This window comes from Oryx dammah, unplaced genomic scaffold (genome assembly GCF_014754425.2).
Source record: "Oryx dammah isolate SB20612 unplaced genomic scaffold, SCBI_Odam_1.1 HiC_scaffold_28, whole genome shotgun sequence".
Classification (NCBI taxonomy): Eukaryota; Metazoa; Chordata; class Mammalia; order Artiodactyla; family Bovidae; genus Oryx; species Oryx dammah.
The window spans coordinates 15,474,739-15,498,774 of NW_024070212.1; the positions used below are offsets into that span (position 1 = coordinate 15,474,739).

General features: G+C 42.8%; 1 protein-coding gene across 3 annotated transcripts in view; it reads right to left on the reverse strand.

The window, feature by feature from the left end:
* The window catches only part of TDRD10 (tudor domain containing 10), a 53,267-nt gene that overhangs the window by 19,527 nt on the left and 9,704 nt on the right, over positions 1 to 24,036 (reverse strand). For all 3 annotated transcript variants that reach the window (XM_040230437.1, XM_040230436.1, XM_040230438.1), the window contains 2 exons: positions 12,113 to 12,183; positions 11,314 to 11,470 (listed from right to left, as the gene is read on the reverse strand). In XM_040230437.1, the coding sequence (XP_040086371.1) occupies positions 11,314 to 11,470; positions 12,113 to 12,183 (228 nt within the window). The remainder of the gene's footprint in view (positions 1 to 11,313; positions 11,471 to 12,112; positions 12,184 to 24,036) is intronic.

Consider the following 24,036-nt stretch of genomic DNA (forward strand, 5'->3'; position numbering starts at 1 on the left):
CTGACTTCCTCTATTTCTTTGCATTGTTCATTGAAGAAGGCTTTCTTATGTCTCCTTGCTATTCCCTGGAACTCTGCATTCAGTTGGGTGTATCTTTCCCTTTCTCCCTTGCCTTTTGCTTCTCTTCTTTTCTCAGCTATTTGTGAAGCCTCCTCAACCACTTTTCTTCTTGCATTCTTTTTCTCTGGGATGGTTTTGGTCACTGTCTCCTGTACAATGTTATGAACCTCTGCCCATTGTTCTTCAGGCACTCTATCAGATCTAATCCCTGGAAACTATTTCTCGCCTCTACTGTATAATTGTAAGGAATTTGACTTAGGTCATACCTGAATGGTCTAGTGGTTTTCCCTACTTTCTTCAATTTAAGCCTGAATTTTGTAATAAGGAGCTCATGATCTGAGCCACAGTCAGCTCCTGGTCTTGTTTTTGCTGACTGTATAGAGCTTCTCCATCTTCAGCTGCAAAGAATATAATCAGTCCAATTTCACTATTGACCATCTGGTGACGTCCATGTGTAGAGTCGTCTCTTTTGTTATGGGAAAAGGGTGTTTGCTATGACCAGCATGTTCTCTTGACACAACTGTTAACCTTTGTCCTGCTTCATTTTGTACTCCAAGAACAAACTTGCCTATTGCTCCGGGTATCTCTTCACTTCCTACTTTTGCATTCCCATCCTCTATGATGAAAAGGACATCTTTATTGGTGTTAACTCTAGAAGGTGTTGTAGGTCTTCAAAGAACCGTTCAGCTTCTTCGGCATTAGTGGCTGAAGCACAGATTTGGATTACGACGATACTGAATGGTTTGCCTTGGAAATGAACTGAGATCATTTAGTTTATTGATTCTTAAGTTATAGATGTTCACTCTTGCCAGCTCTTGCTTGACCATGTCCAACTTACCTCGATACATGGACCTAATGTTAATTCCAGGTTCCTATGCAATGTTTTTCTTTACAGCACTGGACTTTACTTTCACCGCCAGACACATTCACATTTGAGCGTTATTTCCATTTTGGCTCAGTGGCTTCATTCTTTCTGGAGCTACTAGTAATCGCCCTCCACTCTTCCCTAATTTCATATTGGACACCTTCTGACCTGGGGAGTTCACCTTTCAGTGTCATATCTTTTTGCCTTTTCATACTGTTCATGGGGTTCTTGAGGCAAGAATCCTGGAGTGGTTTGCCATTCCTCCTCCACTTAACCACAATTTGTCAGGACTCTCCACTATGACCCGTCCATCTTAAGTGGCCCTACACAGCATGGCTCATAGCTTCACTGAGTTATGCAAGTCCCTTTGCCACGACAAGGCTGTGCTCCATGAAGGAGGATGAAAAAATAAATGAGTCCACACAAATATGCCCAATTTTTGATAAAACTGCAAAAGCAATTTAATGGAGGAAATGGTGCTAGAAAAACTGAACATAAAAAAAATAAAACTCAACCTAAGTTTCAAAGCATATACAAAAATTAACTCAAAATTAACAGGGGCTTTACAATGTAAAGCCATATAACTTTAAAAAAAAGGATAAAATCTTTGTACCATTTTACATTCCCACCATATGAAGGGTTCTCTGCATCCCCTCCAGGATGTCACTTTTTAATTTTAGCCTGATAGATATATAGTGATATCTTATTATGGTTTTAATTTACATTTTCCTAATGTCAAATAGTCAATCCTCATCCCAGTTCCCAAGAAGGGCAGTACTAAAGAATGTTCAAACCACTGGACAATTGCACTCATCTCCCATGCTAGGAAGGTCATGCTCAAAATCTTACATGCTAGGCCTCAGCATTAAGTGAACCAAGAACTTCCAGACGCCTAAGCTTTAGAAAAGGCAGAGGAGCCAGAGATCAAATTGCCAACATTTGCTGGATCGTAGTGAAAGCAAAGGGAATTCCAGAAAAACATCTACCTCTGTTTCATCAACTACACTAAAGCCTTTGACTGTACAGACTATAACAAACTATGGAAAACTCTTAAAGAGATGGGAATACCAGACCATCTTACCTGTCTCCTGGAAAACCTGTATGCAGGTCAAGAGGCAACAGTTAGAACCCAGTATGGAACTGACTGGTTCAGGATTGAGAAAGGAGTACCACAAGGCTGTTTGTTGTCACTCTGTTTATTTAACTTATACACTGAGCACATCATGAGAAATGCCAGGATAGATGAGTTACAAGCTAGAATCAAGATTGGCGGGAGAAATATCAACAAACTCAGATATGCAGATGATACCACTCTAACGGCAGAAATCGGAGAGGAAATAAAGAGCCTCTTGATGAAGGTGAAGGAAGAGAATGAAAAAGCCAACTTGAAACTAAATATTTAAAAAACCAAGATCATGGCATCTGGCCCCATTACTTCATGGCAAATAGAAGGAGAAAAGGTGGAAGCAGTGACAGAGTTCCTCTTTTGGGGCTCTAAAATCACTGTGGATGGTGACTGCAGCCATGAAATCAGAAGAGGACTGCTTTTTGGCAGGAAAGCTATGACAAACCTAGACGGTGTGTTGAAAAGCAAAGACATCACTTCGCCAACAAAGGTCTTTATAGTCAAGGCTGTGGTCTTTCCAGTGGTCATATACAATTGTGAGAGCTGGACCGCGAAGAAAACAGAGCCCTGAAGAATTGATGCCTTCAAACTGTGCTGCTAGAGAAGACTCTTTGAGAATCCCTCTAACAGCAAAGAGATCAAACCAGTCAATCTTATAGGAAATCAACCATGAATACTCATTAGAAGGACTAATGTTAAAGCTGAAGCTCCAATATTTTGGTCACCTGATGCAAACAGCCAACTCATTGGAAAAAACCCTGATGGGAAAGATTGAGGGCAGAGGAGAAGAGGGCAACAGAGGACCAGACATTTGGACAGCATGACTGACTCAATGGACATGAGTTTGAGCAAACTCTGGGAGACGGTGAGGGACAAGGAAGCCTGGTGCACTGCAGTCCACGGAGTCTTGAAGAGTCGGACATGACTGGGAGACTGAACAACAACAATTCTAACGATGTTGAACATCTTTGCTTGTGGCTAGGGCTGCCCCCAAAGTTCTTAGACCTGACAACAAAAACATCATTCATAAAAGGAAAAATAGATAAACTGGACTTCACTGAAATTTAAAACCTTTGTTCTACAAAAAATCCTATCAAGAAGATGAAAAAAAATGAGCTACAGAGTAGGAGAAAACATTTGCAAATCACGTATCCAACAAAGGACTAGTATGTAGAATACATAAAGAACTCTCAAAATTCAATGGCAAAAACCCCCAAACAATCCAATTAGAAAATGGGCAATAAAAAGAAAGATATTTCAACAAAAATGATATACAAATAGTAAATAAGCACATGAAAAGGCCTTCAATAGCGTTAGCATCAGGGAAATGCAAATTAAAACTGTAATAAGATATCACAAATATACCTACCAGAGTGGCTAAAATTAAAAAGTGACATCCTGGAGGGGTGTCTGAGAACCCTTCATACATTCATAGTGGAAATGTGAAATGGTACAGTCATTGGGAACAGTTTGGCTGTTCCTTAAGAAAGGAAGCATGTAATGACCATACTATTCAGCAATTTTAATTTGGGGCATTTATCCCAGAGAAACACACAAACTCTATACATGAAGATTTATAGCAAATTTTATTTGTAATAGTCAAAAACTAGCAACAATGTAGATATCCTTCAATGGGTAAATGGTTAAGCAAACTTTGTACATCTACACCATAGAATACTACTCAGCAGGAATAAACTATTAGTATACGCAACAGCCCCTGGATGATCTCCAAAAATTATGTTGACAGAAAAAAGCCAATCCCAAAAGGTTACATATGATACTTTCCCATTCACATAACATTCCTGAAACTGAAGAAATAGAGAACAGACTAGTTGTTCCAGGGACTAAGGTGGAGATGGGGATGGGAGGGAGGTGGGTGTGGCTGTAACAGGAAGGATGCTTGAGGCAGCGATGGAAACGTTCTGTATCTTCACTGTATCAGTGTCACTATCCTGGTTGTGAGATTGTTTTGTAAGATGTTACCATTGTGGGAACTGTGTAAAGGGTACAGGGAATCTAGGTACTGTTTCTTACAACTAACTCCATGTGAATCTACAATTACCTCAAAAAGAAAAGTTTAATTGAAAGAAAAATTCTTATCTCACCAGCAGCATAAAAGCAGAGAGCCACTGGCCAAAGTCTGCTGACCCCTTTCCTGGTCAGTTATGTTACTGCAAGTATCTTATTCCAGTTTTCTGAATTGAATTTATCTTTCCTTTGTATTATCTTTCAAAGCAGATAAGTTCATAATTTTAATTTATAACTCCTCTTTTCTTCTGTATGCCTTAACAACTCTTATTCTACTCTGAGGTTATAGAGAGATTCTTCTATACTTTTTCCTTAAAGTTTTAAAGCTTTGTTTTTCACATGTAAGTATGGTTCATCTAGAGTTTATTTTTGTGTATGAGGTTAAGGCATGGATATAATTTCATATTTTTCCACATAAACAAGCAATTGTCCAGATTCAATAACTGAAGTGTCTGTCCTTTCACCAGATACGTACATCTCTACAAGAATAGTTATAGTTTCTCCATGTGCAAGAGCCCCTTTTGGGGGACTCTCTATTGTATTTTATTAGTCTTAAATATTCATAGGCTTTTAAACTTCCACATAAATTTTAGAATTAGCCTGTTCCATTCCTGGGAAAACCTGTGGGAATTTTTATTGAAATTATGCAGAATCAACAGATTAATTTGGGGAGAACGACTCTTAAGTAACTCTTTTTCTATCTTCCTATCCACAAACATGAAACTTTTACCATTTTAGACTTCCTTAAAGACTTTCAATAAAACTAACATTTCCCCCATAGGCCATGCTCACCTTTCACTGGATTCATTTCTATGTACCTTAATTTTTTAAATTGATCTTATGAATGTTATATTTAAAAAATTATTTCCTATTGTTTATTCCTGGAAATATAAATAAAACTGATTTTTATATGATATATATCAAACTACCTTATTAAAATGTTATTTCTAATAATTTATGTATTATTTAAGTTTTTATATGTAAAGAAACATCATCTGTAAATAATGAGCTTTGTTTCTCCTATCCCAGTATTTATGCCTTTAACTTATTTCCCTTACCTTACTAGATAAAAGTATATCCATGTCTTGTTCCTATTTTTTAACGAGAATGTTTATAATGTTTTTCTATGGAAATATTATTTTCTGTAGAGTTTTAGAAGATAGCCTTTATCAGGTTAAGAATAACTTTTCACTTCAAGCTGCTAAAAATCTTTATTTTTAAATCATAAATTAGTGCTGAATTTTATCAAATGTTTTGGCTGTGTCTAAAGTGATCATATGGTTTTCATTCTTTAATCTGTTAATGTAGTGAAAGAGTTATTGTTTTTCTTTATTTTTCTTTTTTTCCCCTGGCCTTACCATAAAGCTTGCTTGTGGGATCTCAATTCCCTGACCAGAGTCTGAACCGAGGCCATGGCAGTCAAAACCCAGAATTCTAACCACTAGGCAACCATGGAACTCCAGACTTACATTTTTCTAATGTTAAATTTCTGTATTTTTGGAAAAAATCCAACTGCCATTACAATCTCCATCAGCCAATATTGACTTCATTTTGCCAATATTTTGTTTAGAAACATCGCATGTGTATTCACGTGAGAGAAGCCAACCTGCAATTTATTTCTCTCATAATCTCCTGCCTGATTTGTTATCAGGGTTATACTGGCCTCAAAGAATGAACTAACAAGTATCTCCTTTATTCCTTAGAAGAATTTATATAATATCGGAATTTTCTGTTCCTTGAAAATTCAGTAGATTTGCCTATAAAACAATCAGAGCTTGGTGTTTTCTTTACAAGACGATTCTAAACACTGATTCAACTGCTTTACAGATATAGGACTGTAAGATACAGGTTCTTATATTAGTTTTGAAAATGATATACTTTAAAAAAACAGGTCCATTTCTTCTAAGTTTTCAAATTTATTAGCTTATATTTTAATAGCAGCTACACCTATAGTTATGATCTTTTTAATACTAATGTTTATTTATTCCCTTTTTTCTAATAATCATTCCAAAAGTTTTTTTCACTAATCTCTTTAAAGAATCAAATTTTGACTTTATTGATCGCTTCTATTGAAGCTTTGTTTTTCACGCTTCTTGTTTCCCCTCCAGTTTTACGGAGACACACCTGACATATAACTACAGCTTTGTTTACAAAATTAAAAATTGTTTTATGAAAGGGAAACAGGAGTGCCGTTTTTATGTACTGATTCATGGCTGCGCTGTGCCTTAGTCGCTCCACGGGTTCTCTTTCTGGCTGGGGCGAGCGGAGGCTCCTCCTCCTTGCTGTGCCCGGGCTTCTCGCTGCGGTGGCCCCTCGTGTCGCATACACAGCACCGGCTCTAGAGGCACTGGCTTCGGTGGTTGCGGCTCACGGGCTCTAGAATGTGGGCTCAGCCGTGGCCCACGAGCTTAGCTGCCCTGTGGCACGTGGGATCTTCCTGGCGCAGGGATGGAACCCACGTCCCCTGCATTGGCAGGCCGATTCTTAACCACCGGACCCCCAGGAGAGTTCACAACATTTTAAAGTTTAAAAAAACTTTGCTTTAAAATTTTTGCTGGGACTTCCCTGGTGGTCCAGTGGTTACGACTCTGTACTCCCAATGCAAAAAGGCCAGGGTTCGATCCCTGGTCAGGGAACTAGATCCCACGTGCCACAATTAAAGATCCTGCATGCCTCTACTAAGACCCAGTGCATTCAAATAAATAGATAAATAGATGTTTTTTTTAATTTTGTCTGTTCCTTATTTGGGTTTATTTTTACTTTTTACCTACTTCAATCAACTGTAAGCTCATTTATTTTCACCATGTCTCCTTTGCTCGTTTAAGCATTCAATATTACATACTTCCCCATAAGTACTGCTTTTGCGGCATTCGACTTTTTAATTTTTTCGGTTGTACTGGGTCTTCATTGCTGCGCACAGCCTTCCTCTAGTTGCAGTGGGCGGGGGCTACTGTTTGCTGCAGTGAGCAGGCTTCTCATTGCGGTGGCTTCTCTTGTTACGGAGCACAGGCTCGAGGTGCATGGGCTGCAGAATCTGCAGCATATGGGCTCCAGAGCACATATATCCCACAGCTTCTCATGAGAAGAACTTTTCCTTATTGTTCAGTTCTAAGTACTTTTTCAAAAAAAATTTTTTGGCTGAGCTGTGCGGCATGCAGGGTCTTAGTTCCCTAACAAGGCACTGAACTCATGCTCCCCATAATGGAAGCCTGAAGTCTTAACCACTGGACCACCAGGGAAGTCCTCTTAAGTATTTTTAAATTTCTCTTATAATTTCTTCTTTGACCTACACATTATTTACTTAGGAATGTGTTTTTAAATTCCCAAAAGCATGGAGATTAGTGTTCATCTTTTGGTTACTTATTTCTAATGCAAAAGTACCAGAAATGGTCCTGAGAAATGATATTCATCCCAAAAGGAAGACGGTGAGCCTCTAAACACTCTTTTCTAGTACCTGGTTCTGGCATGACAGTACTTACCCATCCCAAACAACCGTAAAACTGGAAAAAATACACAAATTAACTGTTTCTGGTACACACTAATGATAGTGAATAGCAGAGGGCAATCTGCCTGAGAAAAGGAAAGCACGGGCCAGGAGCCCGTATTGCCTCTGGCCCCTTGCCGGGGGGCATTTTCCCAATTCACAGCCAAGGCAAGCAGAGCCTGGGCAGTCAGTGGCAGTCCCCCTGCGCAGAAGAAATACACAGAAGAGGTTTGGTGCCGGGAATTTATGAGATGGGGTACCACTGAGAAAGGAGTACAGAAAAGCCCCAGAAATCTAGGGGCTAACCCCAGGTCCTTGCCTGAATCCTAAGCTGCCCATATGCAGGGTAGGTCCTGGGAGGCCTTGGAGAGAAGAGCTGCTGTAGAAGGTAGAGAGTGAGCTAAGAGAGGAATACAGGTATCAATACAACGCTGGGAAAATAACGGAGTTCCAGCCCAGCTGGAGTGGAGCATGGTGAGTACCCTGACACCTTCAGCCTACAAGGTCAGAGCTTAGGAAAAGGGTTTTGCCTAAGAACAAAGGCTCAAAGTGAAGTATCAGTCCAGTTCAGTGTAGCTGCTCAGTCGTGTCTGACCCTTTGCGACCCCATGAATCGCAGCACGCCAGGCCTCCCTGTCCATCACCAACTCCCGTAGTTCACTCAAACTCATGTCCATTGAGTCGGTGACGCCATCCAGCCATCTCATCATCTGTCGAGTATACCAGTCCCCAAAAAAGAAAACCAATTTTAATAAGATCAAAAGACCAGCTAGTGACTTCATTTTTGCTAGGAAAAAAAATCAGCACTATTTAGAGAACATAATATAAAGTCTCTGTAATACAACATCCACAGTATCCAACATACAGTAAAAAATTACTGTAAGAAGCCTTTACTCTTAAGCAAGGAGGTAAATGTCAACAAAAGCAGAGCCACAAGTGACTCAGATGTTGGAATTAGCAGAAAATAATTTTGTAACTACAGTAAGTATATTAAAGAACCTGGAAGAAAAGATAAACAAAATGGGTGAAAAGATGAAAGAGTTCAGGAACTTCCCTGATGGTCCAGTGGTTGAGACTCTGTGCTTCCACTTCAGGGGCACTGGTCTGACCCCTGGTTGGAGAACGAAGGGGGCTCCCCAGGTGGCGCTAGTGGTAAAGAACCCGCCTGCCAGTGCAGGAGACGTACGAGACATGGGTTCAATCCCTGGCTCGGGAAGATCCCCTGGAGTAGGAAATGGCAACCCCCCTCCAGTATTCTAACCCGGAGAATCCCATGGACAGTGGAGCCTGGGAGGCTGCAGTCCATAGGGTCGCAAAGAATCGGACACGACTGAAGCGACTCAGCACTCAAGCACGCACGTGTGGAACCAAGACGCCACATGCCTCGAGGCTCAGCCAAAAAAAAAATAAAGGAAAAGTTCAGCTGAGGAAGAGGGGGTAAGAACTAAATGGAAGTTGAAAGCTACACTATTTGAAATGAAAAATGCATTAGATGAGCTTAACAGCAGATTGGACATAACAACAGAAAAGGTTCGAGATTTCCAAGACAGGTCAGTTTGAAGAAGTGGGAAAGCTATGACCATACCTATAACTGAGAGCCGTGAGCAAGGTGGTGTGAACTATTTTTTTCAGTTCAGAGAGGCTGAGGGCTGAGTTCAACTAGGAGAGGAGTTGTGCAAGATATGACTTAGTGAGCTAAGGGAATTAAGGTCATTTGAATGAAGGCAGTTATGATTCTGGAATCTAAGCTAAGAAGGGAAGTGAGGGAGTAGAGTGTTGAATAGTGAAGAAGTGGTAGGGGTGGTGTTTTGAGTCCTGATGTGTCTGATTGTTAGACTGGGGGTTTTAGAGCCTTGCTACTCAAAAAGTGGTCCCAGGACCAGGGGTGCCAGCACCACTTGGCACTCGTGGCATAGCGCCACAATTCTCAGGCCCCACCCCATAGGCACTCAATCAGCATCTCTGCAGGTAGCACTCAGCAAGCTGTTTAACAGGCTCAGCGGTGACTCTGATGCTGCTAAAGCTTGAGAACTGCTCTTCTAGAGTAAGAGAGATGCAGGGAAGTGGTGAGGGGCAGAGTGGGGTGCTCCAAATGGATATTTTGGAGATGTTCAATTATGAGCCGTGACAAGGTCTGAGATATAATTCAGGGAACGGGAAACTGTGACTGAGTGAAAGGAGAGATCACTGAAGATAAATGGTCTAGGAAATAAGGGGTCAGACTCTTAGATAGACCATCCACAGGACACAATCTGAGTGTCAGTAGGAGAGAAAGACGGTGAGTCAGACGCTAAAGTTATCAATGAATAACAGGGCACAACAGTGAGAATGCCAGGTGACTGCAACCAAGAAGGTCAGTACGTGGCGTAATCTGACAGCCTGCCCTTCCGAGAGAGAGAGGGTTTAAAGAGAAAGGAGGAAAAACAGTTTGGAACTAGCAAAGGGAGCCACCTCTGGCACTCTTACTGTGGAGATTCTAATCCACCTCTCAACTCCCATCTCCAACTTCTCCAGCCTTGGCTGACCTTGTTAACTGCCTGCCAACAGGCATTCTCTCTTCCCTTGCTGACAGATTCCCAAGTTTAGCAACAGTGTGCCTATTTTAAAAGCTACATTTTCCAGCCTCCTTTACACTGAAGGTCACCAGTTGCAGCTCTCCGTAACAAAATGTAAGCAAAATTGTGATAGGGCTCCTGAGAATGTGCCTTTTATGAGAACATAGGCTCTGGACCCTCTGCTTCTCCTCTTCTTCCCACCTGGAACCCTGGTTAGCATCATGGAGTTCCCATACCACCCTTGGACTCCCTACTTTCTGAACTCTTCTACAGCAAAGAAAAACAAATAGCTTTGCTTCTGGTTCACCTTCACCTACAGAGAGCTGGCTTCATTGGAGGGAAGCTCCTGGACGTTAGTCATGGGCCTTCTCTTCTCTCTTCACAAAGGAAGCCCCCACTAGGCACTGCCCCACCATTAACTCTCGCATTCCCAGGCCTCATACTTGTTTTCCTGCCAGGAAGGATCAGGTTTTACCCACTTTTGTCTTCCTTACCTTCCACACCAGCAGCCAGAACAAGGCTATGCAAACAACAGATACAATTGTTTGCTGCGTTAAACAAGTAAAAACCTCAATTTCAGTAACCCAGGTGGAAAAAGCCCTGACTGAATTGCCTAATAACCCTTTTTGTCTTTGCCAAGAATATAGCCTTCCTTTCATTTCAAAGTCCCAGGTTTTCTATACCAACCTTGCTCCTGTCTGTTAAAGTCATAACGTTCCCTAATTTCATCCCAGCCCCCGTTTTGTCCAAAGATGGGACAGAAAGAGAGAACACAAAGCAGAGTCATCTAAGCTCTGAAGAGTGACCACAGGTGGGCTTCCCTGGTGGCTTAGTGGTAAAAAGAATCAGCCTGTCAATGTGGGAGACACAGGTTTGATCCCTGGACCGGGAAGATCCCATGTGCCATGGAGCAGCTAAGCCCACGTGCCACCACTACTGAGCTTGTCCTCTAGAGCTTGACAGTAACAATGACGGAGCCCACATGTGCCCTAGAGCCCATGCCCCACAACGAGAGAAGCGCTGCAATGACAAGCCCACGCACTGCAACTAGACTAGCCCCCGCTTGCTGCAACTACGGAAAAGCCCGGGTAGCAACGAAGACCCAGCACAGCCAAAACTAAACAAATAAAAATTAAAAAAAAAAAAAAAAAGTGACCGCAGAGCAAGCTTGAGGGTGGAGAGGCCAGGCACCCACCAGAAGCTCCCGGGGCTGCTCGGTCTCCTCAGGGGTCCTCTTGGGAGGTCTGTTGTTGGAATTCACATACAATTTTCGCTTGTGGAAGAGCTTCCCATTCAGCTCCTGGATCGCAAGTGCCACTTTCTGCATAGAGCCCAGATCTACGAATGCGAAGCTGCAAAGGAAGGAGAGGGCAGCTCTGAGCCCAGCTTAAACGGAGCTGCAGGCGGGTGCCAAGCGGAGGAATGGTCTCCTCTCCCGTCTGCGGGGACAGGAGAGAGGCTGGGCCACTCCTAACGCACAGGGAGGCCTCCATGACCCCCAGGTTTGGCCTGGGCAGTGGGGGAGCTGGTCCTGGGGTTCCTGGGGACCGGGAGACATGCGCTGCCCCTTTCGCCATATACCACAGGGCATGGCTCTGGGTTTCCTTCACACTGCTCCCCACAGAAGTTCAAAGTCCTTTTACTGCCTTGAACATAAGAAAGGAAAAATATGAGTAGGTCCAGATTTCAGAGGCAACCAAGGCTGAGGGAGGTTCACTAACTTGCTTCGAGTCAGAAAACAGAGAAAGGACAAGACCAAAAGCAAACCCAGGGCTCTGGATTTCTAACCCAAGGTTGTATGGATAAGGTAGTATTAGCTGCCGAGTCGGAGGGTTAAATGTGGAAAGGGGGTTTCCCAAACGTCCCTCTGCCAAGTCGCAGTGGGCGTGGCTTTGGGAGTTGTTGAGCTGGTCTGCAATATCCGTGCATCAGCAAAATGGACAAAGAGGAAAGGAGTTGCTTCCCAAAGAAAACAAAGGAAGAACAGTCATTACCATCTGCAGCCATTCTGGACTCTGTGGACATGGAGAGGCCTGAAGTCCTTCAGAAGGCACCGAATCTCCTCCTGCAATGGCGGGGTTGAAAAGCGATACAGTGACTTGAAGACAAAACTGACAGCTGGTTCTCAAGGGTGCAGATGCCCCACCAGTTAGGCCGTTATCAGCTGAACAAAGACTTAAGGGGAACCAATGACGTGCTGAGTGTGCCAGGCTTTGTGCTCAGCGGTGCAGATACAGAGACAAGAAGGACGTAAGCGCTGCCTTCAACTGCAGTTCAACAGACGTGTGGGGCCCTGACAAGACAATCAAGTAAACAGGTCGTTTTACCAGAGGGTGTGAAATTCCATGAGGAAGTAGAGAGGCCTCTGGGAGACCACAGTCTGGGTATCTAACCCAAATTTGGAGAGAAAAGAAGTGGTCAGGGTGGGCTCCCAGGTGGAAGTGACTTTCAATTTATTAGGAATCTCCAGGCTATCTCCCTTTCATTGCTACCTAGGCGGGAAGACATTTTTAATTGAGTCTGCTGACTCAGTCCTGTATTCATGGCAACTTCCCTTCATTTCTTTCCTGACACGCCCGACAGCAAACACGAGCTACCCACAAGCCTTATGCCAAGTGGTACAGGAGATATGAATTTGAACTTGACCTAAGTCTTGAACTCAAGGAGCTCAGAGTTCATAAAGGCGTGATCTCTGTTTAACCAATGGGGCGGAGTGACGTCTAAGAGTAAAAGTGAAGTCCAGAGGGGCAGCGCATGGAGGGAGCACACTCATCTCTGGTCAGCTGGGATCGAGCTGCCTGCCATGCCTGGTCTGTAAGGCTCCCCACGCCTACCAACCACCCCAACTTCCCTCACTGCGGCCAGGCCTCTACCGCCTGGGGATACGATCCCCTCCCCTGGACATCTCTCCATCTAATTCTCAACTCTCCCTCCTGCCTGCCCTCAGGCTCCCTCTCCCATGGATCCTAGTCCCACTCCCACCCCTGGGCTCCAACCACGACTGCCCTCCCTTTTTTGAGATAACATCTACCCAACCCTGATGCCCTTTTGAGCGACACCCTATTTTTTCTCTTTTTCTGCCAAATGTGTAGAAAGAGCTGTGTCCGCCTATTGCCTCTGTTTCCTCCCCGCCCACTCCCTCCTGGCTGCAGCTTGGCCGCTGTTCCTGCGCCGCTGAAAACGCGTTCTTGCAGGTCACGGATGCGCTGCCCATGGCCTCAGCGTCCCCTCAACTCCTACCTGCACCTCCCCACTTTCGCCTTCCCCAGCTTCCCCACTAGCCGTTCCCACTGCAAATCCCACACCTGTGATGAAAACCAATGTTTCCCGAGAAAATTCTACTTTGGGAAATGTATATTTATACCATCTTCTGTTATTACCAATCTAAAGTCACTTTGTTGGCAAGGGAAGAGAAATGTATAATGTATAGCTCATTTTTCCGAGTCTTCATATTTATATTACATTTAAATTCAAATTTTCTAATTTGCTTTTACTTTTAAATATTTAATGTTTATTACACATGAATCTACAAGATGCTGAGCAACAAGCAGTTTGTGAGAACAAGCAATATGTGCTCAGCGTTTTCAGTTTATAAAGCACTGTCATATGCCTTATTCCATCTGATCTTTAAAAGCACCCTATGAAGTGTGTATTATTATTGTCCTCGTTCTCAAAAGCATAAAATAAAGATCATCGAGACTAAGTGACTGCCCTAAGATTACACAGCTAATTTAGAGTCAAGATTTGAACTCAAGGCTTCTAACCTCAAATCCTGCATTCTTTTCATGATATCATGCAAAACAATACCTTTCTTCTGGTCAGATTTTGCTTTTATTAAAAGAGAGAATCCCCTGGTGGTCCAGTGGTTAGGGCTCTGTGCTTTCACTGCTGAGGGCATGGATTCAATCCCTGGTCAGGGAACTAATATCCCCAAAGCTGTGTGGTACAGCCAAAAATAAATCAATGAATAAAAGATGAAATAAAATAAGAGAAAACTCCCATATTTTTGTACCTTCAGTGTCAGGAAACCACAGTCTTGGGCCAAATCCAACCCGCCGCCCTTTTTCTAAGGGTTATTGGAGTGCAGCCACCACATACACTTACGTATTCTCCACGGCCGCTTTCATGCCCCAGTGGCAGAGTATCCACAACAGAGGCATATGGCCTGCAAAGCATAAAACCTTACTACCTGACCCTCTGGGGCTTCCCAGGTGGTGCTAGTGGTAAAGAACCTGCCTGCCGAGAGGCGGGTTCGATCCCTGGGTTGGGAAGATCCCTTGGAGGAAGGCATGGCAACCCACTCTAGTATTCTTGCCTGGAGAATCCCATGGACAGAGGAGCCTAGTGGGCTACAGTCCACGGGGTCACACAGAATCAAACACGACTGAAGCGGTTTAGCATGCACGCATCTGACCCTTTACAGTAAACTTGGCAAACCCTTCTCCTATAGCAATGATCCTCAATTCTGACTGCATATAAGATTCAGCTGGAAAGTTACTTTAAAAAAAAAAAAAAAAAACTACCTACCAGAGTGATGCCTGGCCCACCCCAGATGAACAAAATCAGAATCTGCGAAGTTGAGACTAAAGCAGTATTTTTATCAATGTTTTTTAAAAGATGATGGCAATATGCAGCCAAGGTCAAAAACTACTGTTCCCTGGTATCAAACTGATTCAGGAAGCACTCATTTTCAGAAAAGGTGCTTGAGAGTAAGGAGAGAGAAGAACCACCATCACCACCACACACATCCAAATACAAAAGAAACCTGCTGACATCTTTTCAGCCATGGTTCATCAATCAACGCTATCAGTGAGGTCATCCTACAGCAGATGCTATTCTTATTGATAGTTAGCATAGGGAACTACGAAAATCTAAAGGCATAACCTATGACATTTTTCTGCCCCTTAATAGTTCAGTTTGTTTATTTAAAAATTTTTTTTACTATAGATTTGACAGGAAGCTTAATACATCAAGCTAAAATTGCCTCATATCCCTTAGGGTATCTTTTATATATCATTTTAAATAATGAAAATTAGTTATTAGGATATTTTAATTATCAAAGCATTAAATCTTTATTATAGAAAAGCTTAAAAATACAGATAAGCAAAATAGAGATATCACCCATAATCTTACCACCAAAACATGAGTACTGTTCATAGAGACTAAGGGATCATACAGTAGCCTCTGCTTTATAACCTACTTATTAATACACTCCTTTCAATCAATCATTACAAAAAAACATCTACTGTAGCCTGCCAATAGTTATGGCACGAGCATTTATGGACCACTGACTTCGTGCCAGACAGGCAGAAGGTTATGGCAGTTACCTGCATGCTAAATGATTCTATATCCACCAGACAGCAGTGATTTAGCAGCTGGACAACATCAAGCTGGTGTTGGTAAGGACAAAGGAATTCTGCTGCTGTTGCTGCTGCTGCTGCTGCTGGCAGGAGTGGGGGCCTCTCTCCCCTCCTGGTCCAGCCGTGTGCACCGTGTGGCTCTGGCCCCACACCCAGGTGAGGTCCTACAGACACGCATGTAGACATGCGTACATGTCAGTGCACTGAAGCTCTGTCTAAAGTGGCAAAAGGACTTCCCAGTGGCATGGTGGATAGGAATCTGCCTGCCAATGCCAGGGACACGGGTTCGATCCCTGGTTGGGGAAGACCCTGTATGCCATGGAGCAAGCCCATCTGCCACAACTACTGAGCCCCTGCTCTGGAGACCAGGAGCTGCAACTCCTGAAGCCTGAGCACCTAGAGCCTGTGCTCAAGAACAAGAGAAGCCATCACCGTGAGAGGCCTTCCATTGAAACTAGAGAGCAGCCCCCGCGCCATGCAGCTAGAGAAGGCCCAGGCAAAGCAACAAGGACCCAGCACAGTCAGAAAGAAAGAAACAAAAGAAAGTGGCAAAACCCGGGAAACGTTTGAGCCATGTGATCTGACATTTGTGCAGATAAAAACTGGTCAAGTAGCAGCAGTTTCCTATGATACAAGCTAAGCATCTGAATGTTTATTGGCATTGCATGTATGTGCCAACACAGATACATTTTTTTAAATGTATGAAATGGTAAAAGTCATAAAGAGAAAACACACAGAGGAGAGAAAGGGACCAACAGCGGTATCCCCATCACCTGAGCTCCCTTCCTCCCAGGACACACCCTGGACCCCACTATTACCAATGACTGCCTACCTTCAAACGGCAACTTCGAGTCCCCGCTCTCTAACCACCCTTCCTTCTCACACCTCTGGTTCCCCAGGCTGTGACCCTTCAAGCTCCGCCACTTTCCCTCCATCCTGCAAACTCCCGACCCTCTCCTGACTCTCTGGCCATCCGTTCTGCCCCGCCCTGCCCCGCCCCACCGGCCCTTGCCTTCCTCTTTCCACTGTGGTTGATCACTGACTGTGGGTCATTTCCTGGTTCAGTGCCTCTGGCATTCCTCCTACATATTCCTAATCATCAACCGCCAGCCTCCCCAACAAAACTACTGCAGTCTACTTCCACTCAGACCTTCCTTGCCCTCTTTCTACTCAGCAGATAACCCTGATTCTTTGCTGAGGAGAGACAAGCAATCAAAAGGAACACCCACCCCCTGCCACCACATCAGTCAACCTCCCTGTACCCGTGTGCACCCCCTCTACATAGAAGACCCGTCCTTGCTCCAGACAACCCCTCTTAACCTTCTCAAGGTCCTTCATCCTAAACGATCTCCTCTTTTTTCTGCATTAACTACCCTCCCCACTGGATGGGCATACAAATGAGCTCTAATATTTACTATCTAAATACTTAAAGACAGGTAACAGCTTTGACCTTACAACCCCCTCCTGCTCCCACCCCGCTTCCTATCCTTCTTTATTACAAAAATCCTTGAAAAACTTGTCTGTACTCACTGTCCACTTCCTCTAATTCATTCAACAAATGATTATTACGTGCCTACTCTGTGCTAGAAAATGTCTTTTGTACCGTGAACAAGGTACCCAAAGTCTCTCCCCTCCTGGGGCTGATCTCTTTTTTTTTAATTTACTTTTTTTTAACTGAAGGATAATTGCTTTACAGAATTGTGTTGGTTTCTGCCAAACATCAACATGAATAAGCCATAGGTAAACATAAGCCCCCTCCTTCTGAACCTCCCTCCCCATCCCACCCCTCTAGGTGGTTCCAGAGCCCTGGTTTGAGTTCCCTGAGTCATACAGCAAATTCCCATTGGCTATCTGTTTTACATACGGTCATGTACACTTCCATGCTTCTCTCTCCATACATCCCACCCTCTCCTTCCTCTCCCCTCTGCCCGGCCCCGTGTCCATCAGTCTGTTTTGCGTCTCCATCGCTGCCCTGAAAATAATTTCAGAAGTACCATCTTTCTAGATCCCATATACATGTGCAAGTATATAATGTTTTTCTCTTTCTGACTTACTTCACTCTGTGTAATAGGCTCTAGGTTTCCACCTATTATTCATTAATTAATTTGGGTGCACCAGGTCTTAGCTGCAGCACACAGGATCTTTGATTTTCCTTGCAGCATGAGAAGTCTTATTTGGAACATGTGGGATTAGTTCCCTGACCAGAGATTGAACCCAGGCCCCCTGCACTGGGAGTGTGGAGTCTTAGCCACTGGACCACCAGGGAAGTCCCTCCTGGGACTGATCATATTTAGGAAAGACAGATAATCAGTTAAGCAGACATACTAAGTCAGAGAGGTGACTTATCAAACTACAAACAACTAACAGACAAATGTCATCAACTGTCTCAAAAATATCTTTTAATGACTGTCGCAGTCAGGGTCAGAACAAGGTCTGCTTATTCTGTTTGGTCATCATCTCTCTTAGGTCTCTTCTAAACGTCTTTATATCAGATCTCCCTGCTTTAATTTTTCCATGACTGATTTGTAATATAGACCAGGCCAGCTGTTCTGTAGACAGAGTACTGCTTCCTTATTGTAAGCATTTAACTTGATCTTCTATCCCCACCCCTGTTTCCTTTAGACTAGAAGTTAGCCACGGAGCTTTCACATATAGGTTATTATTTACATTTTTGGCTAGAATACTTTACAGATAGTGTGAAATCTTCTTCACTAATATGACATCACTTTAGGAGACTTAACATCTGGTTGTCTCACTTTAAGCGACGCTAAATTAATCGACAAATTCAGACGAGGACTTCCCTGGTGATCCAATGGTTAAGACTTCACACTTCCGCTGCAGGGTGCAGGGGTTCAATCCCTGCTTGGGAAACTAAGATCCCACATGCTGCAAGGCTCAGACCAAAACAAAACACAAATTCAGACAGTAACAGCCTGATCCTTTCATTATAAAACTGCCCATCAATATTTTATCTAATGAATTTACCATGCTCTGATAACCACCGTCTGAAACAGGTATTATGGTTTGCAAAATGATGATTTTCAATCGTTTCTTCTGCATTTATGAGTGAGAGTTCCTCTGTAAAGAACTTTCTCTCATTCACTAGTGTTATTCATTTGCCCTGAAATGGCACTGGTGTTGGAAAAGCAAAATAAACACTTAACCTTTTCCTTTAATCACCAAGTTTTATATTACTGAACTATTTCTTGCTATCTTTAATGTGTCCAGTGAGTTTATGTATTATTTCTTTAGGTATCACTACAAATCATTGCTTTTTATCACTAGTAAGTTTTAATCAAAGGTAGTCATTAGTATTTTTGAAACATGAATTGTCCCATTTTTGGCCCACAGGACCCTCTTTTTGCTTGTTCTTATGTCTTTTTTTTTTTTTACTTTACAATACTGTATTGGTTTTGCATACATCAACATGAATCCGCCACGGCTGTACACATGTTCCCATTCCTGAACCCCCCTCCCACCTTCCTCCCCATACCATCTCTCTGGGTCATCCCAGTGCACCAGCCCCAAGCATCCTGTATCCTGCATCAAACCTAGACTGGCGATTCGTTTCTTATATTATACCTGTTTCAATGCCATTCTCCCAAATCATCCCACCTTCTCCCTCTCTTTTTATTTGGAAACTTTTAAACATGTATCAGTTCAGTTCAGTTGCTCAGTCGTGTCTGACTCTCTGCGACCCCATGAACTGCAGCACGCCAGGCCTCCCTGTCCATCACCATCTCCCGGAGTTCACTCAAACTCATATCCATCTAGTCGGTGATGCCATCCAGCCATCTCATCCTCTGTCGTCCCCTTCTCCTCCTGCCCCCAATCCCTCCCAGCATCAGGGTCTTTTCCAATGAGTCAACTCTTTGCATGAGGTGGCCAAAGTATTGGAGTTTCAGCTTTAGCATCAGACTTTCCAAAGAGTACCCAGGACTGATCTCCTTTAGAATGGACTGGTTGAATCTCCTTGCAGTCCAAGGGACTCTCAAGAGTCTTCTCCAACACCACAGTTCAAAAGCATCAATTCTTCGGTGCTCAGCTTTCTTCACAGTCCAACTCACACATCCACACATAACCAGTGGAAAAACCATAGCCTTGACTAGACGGACCTTTGTTGGCAAAGTAACGTCTCTGCTTTTGAATATGCTATCTAGGTTGATCATAACTTTCCTTCCAAGGAGTAAGCGTCTTTTAATTTCATGGCTGCAATCACCATCTGCAGTGATTCTAGAGCCCAAAAAAATAAAGTCTGACAGTTTTTCCACTGTTTCCCCATCTATTTCCCATGAAGTAACGGGACCAGATGCCATGATCTTAGTTTTCTGAATGTTGAGCTTTAAGCCAACTTTTTAAACATGCATAGAAAACAGTGTAACAAATTCCTATATACCTGTCAGCCTTAATTCAAAAGAAAGGGAGCAAATAAGGGTACCTGTTCCCTGTTTTCGCTCCTCTGTGCTATAGCACAAGTCCCCAGGAAAGCCTTGCCCAGAAAAAAAATTCTTAACTCAGGGACACTCTGATTTCATCTATACCTCTCCCTACCATTAAAGTGAAGTCACTCAGTCGTGTCCGACTCTTTGCGACCCCATAGACCGCAGCCTGCCAGGCTCCTCTGTCCATGGGATTTTCTAGGCAATAGTACTGGAGTGGATTGCCATTTCCTTCTCCAGGGATCTTCCCAACCCAGGGCTCGAACCCAGGTCTCCCGCATTGTAGACAGAGGCTTTACCATCTGAGCCACCAGGGAAGTCCATTTCATCTATACCTCTCCCTACCATTAGGCTGCTTCAGTCGTGTCCGACTCTGTGCGACCCCAGAGACGGCAGCCCACTAGGCTCCCCCATCCCTGGGATTCTCCAGGCAAGAACACTGGAGAGGGTTGCCACTTCCTTCTCCAACCATTAGGCTATTCTGAAACAAATCTCTGAAACAAATCTCATCACCTCATCACTACATCTGTAAACATTCCAGCACATAGCTCCAAGGAAAAAGTATCTCATGTCTAATTACAACTTCTCCCTTCCCTTCAATCAAACCCTAATAGCCTTTGAGAGGTTTCTAGCTTCCTGACACATAACAGCTCCAAACCTGGAATCTAAGAAGGTATAGTTCTTTTCAGTGGGGAATTGGTATTTAAAGTGAGCAATCTAGGATCTTATTGCCACTGGGTTGTTAAGAGCACCAAGGTCTTTCAACCAGCAGAGTTAGGAGATATGCATCTTTGAAAGGGAAAATAATCATTGTAATCATGGATTCTAATTTCTATAGAGCTACAGATGTTTATTTATCTTATGCTGAAAATCTTTATTCCTAACAATACTAGTTATTATATCCTACTTTAAATATATAACAGGTTCAAATAAAACCAGGATTACTACAGACAACAAAATTATTGAACAAAGCTTAAGACTTCTTTGCAGTTCTTTTTATGCTTGTAATATATCCTACTGAGGATACACAGTCAAAATATCATATTCTAAGGTCAATTTGAATAATTATATTCTCTGACACCACTAATTACATCACTAGTTTGTTTCCAGTCTTATTCAATTTGAATAATTCTATTCTCTGACACCAAATTAATTATATCACTAGTTTGTTTTCAGTTTTTAGGGAGTGCTTTTTTAATAGATAATTTTGATTCTCTTAATTATGAAAACATTCATATATTTTAAAGTCAAAACAATAACACAAGGTAAATTCATAAACTGTCCCTTCAAAAAGAGGGGATACATGTAAACACAAAGCTGATGCACTTTGCTGTACAGCAGAAACACAACAATAAACTCCAATAAAACAATAACTCCAATAAAAATTCATTTAAAATTTTTTAAATAAATAAATAAAATAAAATTGTGCCTCCATCTCCCTTCTATCATTTTTCCTTCCCTCCTCCAGAGGTCACCATCTTTATTCCCTTTTTATCTTTCCACTGTTTATTTTGGCAAATTTGGAGAGATATTCCATTCTCTTCCTCCCTTCTGATGCAAAAGACTGTTTGATTCTAGGTGTATTTTTATACCCGCTGACAGATTGGATGTGAAGTGTGAAAAACATGTGAGATATGAAACAAGAATATTTCCCAGGTTTGGGGCCATTTACTGAGATGAGGAAGACTGTGGGAGGAGCAGGCTGGACACATTAAGTTTGAAATGCCTATTAGCTGCCCAAGTGGAGATAAAGACTAGGCAACTGAATAGACAAGTTCAGGGTTCATAGGCAAGGTACAAGCTGGGAATACAGATAACTGGTCATGACCGTCTCCTACCACAATCGTATCACCTGCACTAATGACCCTGACCTCCGCCTTTCCCGCTCTTGTGTCTGTCTTTCTCCTTGCCTGCTGCACTGACCAAGACCACCAGTACAATGTTGACAGAAACAGCAATAGCCGGTATTCCTATCTTGTTCCTGACCTCAAAGGGAAAGTTATCAAAGTTGTGTCCCGAAGTACTGCATCTGTATCTGCCTGGAATGCGGGAGACCCGGGTTTGATCCCTGGGTGGGGAAGATCCCCTGGAGAAAGAAATGGCAACCCACTCCAGTACTCTTGCCTGGAGAATCCCGTGGAGGGAGAAGCCTGGTGGGCTACAGTCCATGGGGTCGCAAAGAGTCGGACATGACTGAGGGACTTCACATCATCACACACCATGCATTGTTGAGTCCTTAATCCATCTAGAATCCATGCAGTGTATAAGCGTATAACGTAAAGGTCCAATTTTGTTTTTCTTGTGTGGATAAAGAAACATCTCAGAACCGGTTTACTGAATAGTCCCTTCTTTTCCAACTCATCTGTAATGCCACCTGACTATACACACCAAGTTTTCATATACGTGTAGGTCTATTTCTGGACTTTTTCTGTTTCATATGTTGACAATTAGCAATGCATCCACATCAAGGTCATCATTATTACAGTGGAAAATTTACTCTCCTGTCTCCCTTATTCTTCCTCTTCAAAAAACGTGCATTTATTCATGGGACATGTTCTGTTTCATGTACATTTTAGAATCAGTTTGTCAAGCTCTTTGAAAATCCTTTGGGTATTTTGATCACAATAGTATTGAATCTATATATCAATTTAAGGATCATAAAACTGACTCTTCTTATCCATCTCTTTGTTGAGGTCTTCCTTAATATCTTTCAGTAAAGCCTAATATTCTGTATCTATGTCTTGCACAACTTTTACTAATTTCTAGCTCTTTGCATTTTTTCCCTCTGTATAGAAACACAATTGACTTTTGTATATTTATCTTATATTCAACCACCTTAACTATCAATAATTCTAACATATCCAAGAGTCTTCTGAGCTTCAATTTAGACAATCATCTGCAAATAATGACTTTGTTTTTTCCTTTCCGATTCTCACACCTCTCACTTTTTTATTTTCTCACTTGCTCTAGCTAACAGATTGCATAAAATGTTAAACAGAAATGATAGAGGCACTAGCGTTGTGTTCTTGATTTTAAAATACCTGTTTCCCAAGTGACAATGTTTTCTGTGTATTTTCTGTAGATACTCTTTATCAGATTTCGTAAGTTTCCTTCCACTCACAGTTTAAATGTTTTTCTGTGATTTGGGCTTTTAACTTTATCAAAAGTAAAATTTTAGCTTGAAGGTTCCCAGACCATGTAAGTAATATGAATTTAAACTACAATTCACATGAAATCAGGCCTACTACATGTTCTTAGGGAGACTGTTTACCCTACCAGCCCCAGATCCTGGCCAAGTCAGATTAACTTTCTCAACACCACCCTGGGCCAATAAGCAAAGTTTTGTGGCTCACACTTTCACTGAGGGGCCAGCCCTTCAACCATCCTGCTTTTGCAGGGATGTTGAATACCATGCCCCTCCTCACACAGGCCCCGAGTGTCACCTCCTACCCTAACATGGCTGCTATAATCCAATCCAATCCTTAGGTTTTGAGGTAGGCAAAGACCCTAGGGAATTGACCAGATCCTCCTAGTTTTCAAGGTATTGCTTATTTGGGGCCCTCTTAATTTTCCTTACTTTCTGAGGAATCAGCTATGTATTTTAAAGTGGCATTTCTCAAGAGGCACATAAAAGATGTTCAACATCTCTAATTACTGGGGCTTTCCTGGTGGCTCAGATGGTAAAAAAAAAAAAAAATCCACCTTCAATGTGGGAAATCCAGGTTCGATCCCTGGGTTGGGAAGGTCCCCTGGAGAAGGGAGTGGCAACCCACTCCAGTATTCTTGCTTGGAGAATTCCATGGACAGAGGAGCCTGGCAGGGCTACAGTCCATGGGATCACAAAGAGTCAGACAAGATATCACTTCACACCAGACAGAAAGTCTATCATCAAAAAATCCACAAACAGTAGATGCTGGTGGGTATGGAGATGTATGGAATTGGTTGGAATGTAAATTGATACAGGCACTATAGAGTACAGTATGCTGCTGCTGCTGCTGCTAAGTCACTTCAGTCGTGTTTGACTCTGTGTGACGCCACAGACGGCAGCCCACCAGGCTCCGCCGTCCCCGGGATTCTCCAGGCAAGAACACTGGAGTGGGTTGCCATTTCCTTCTCCAA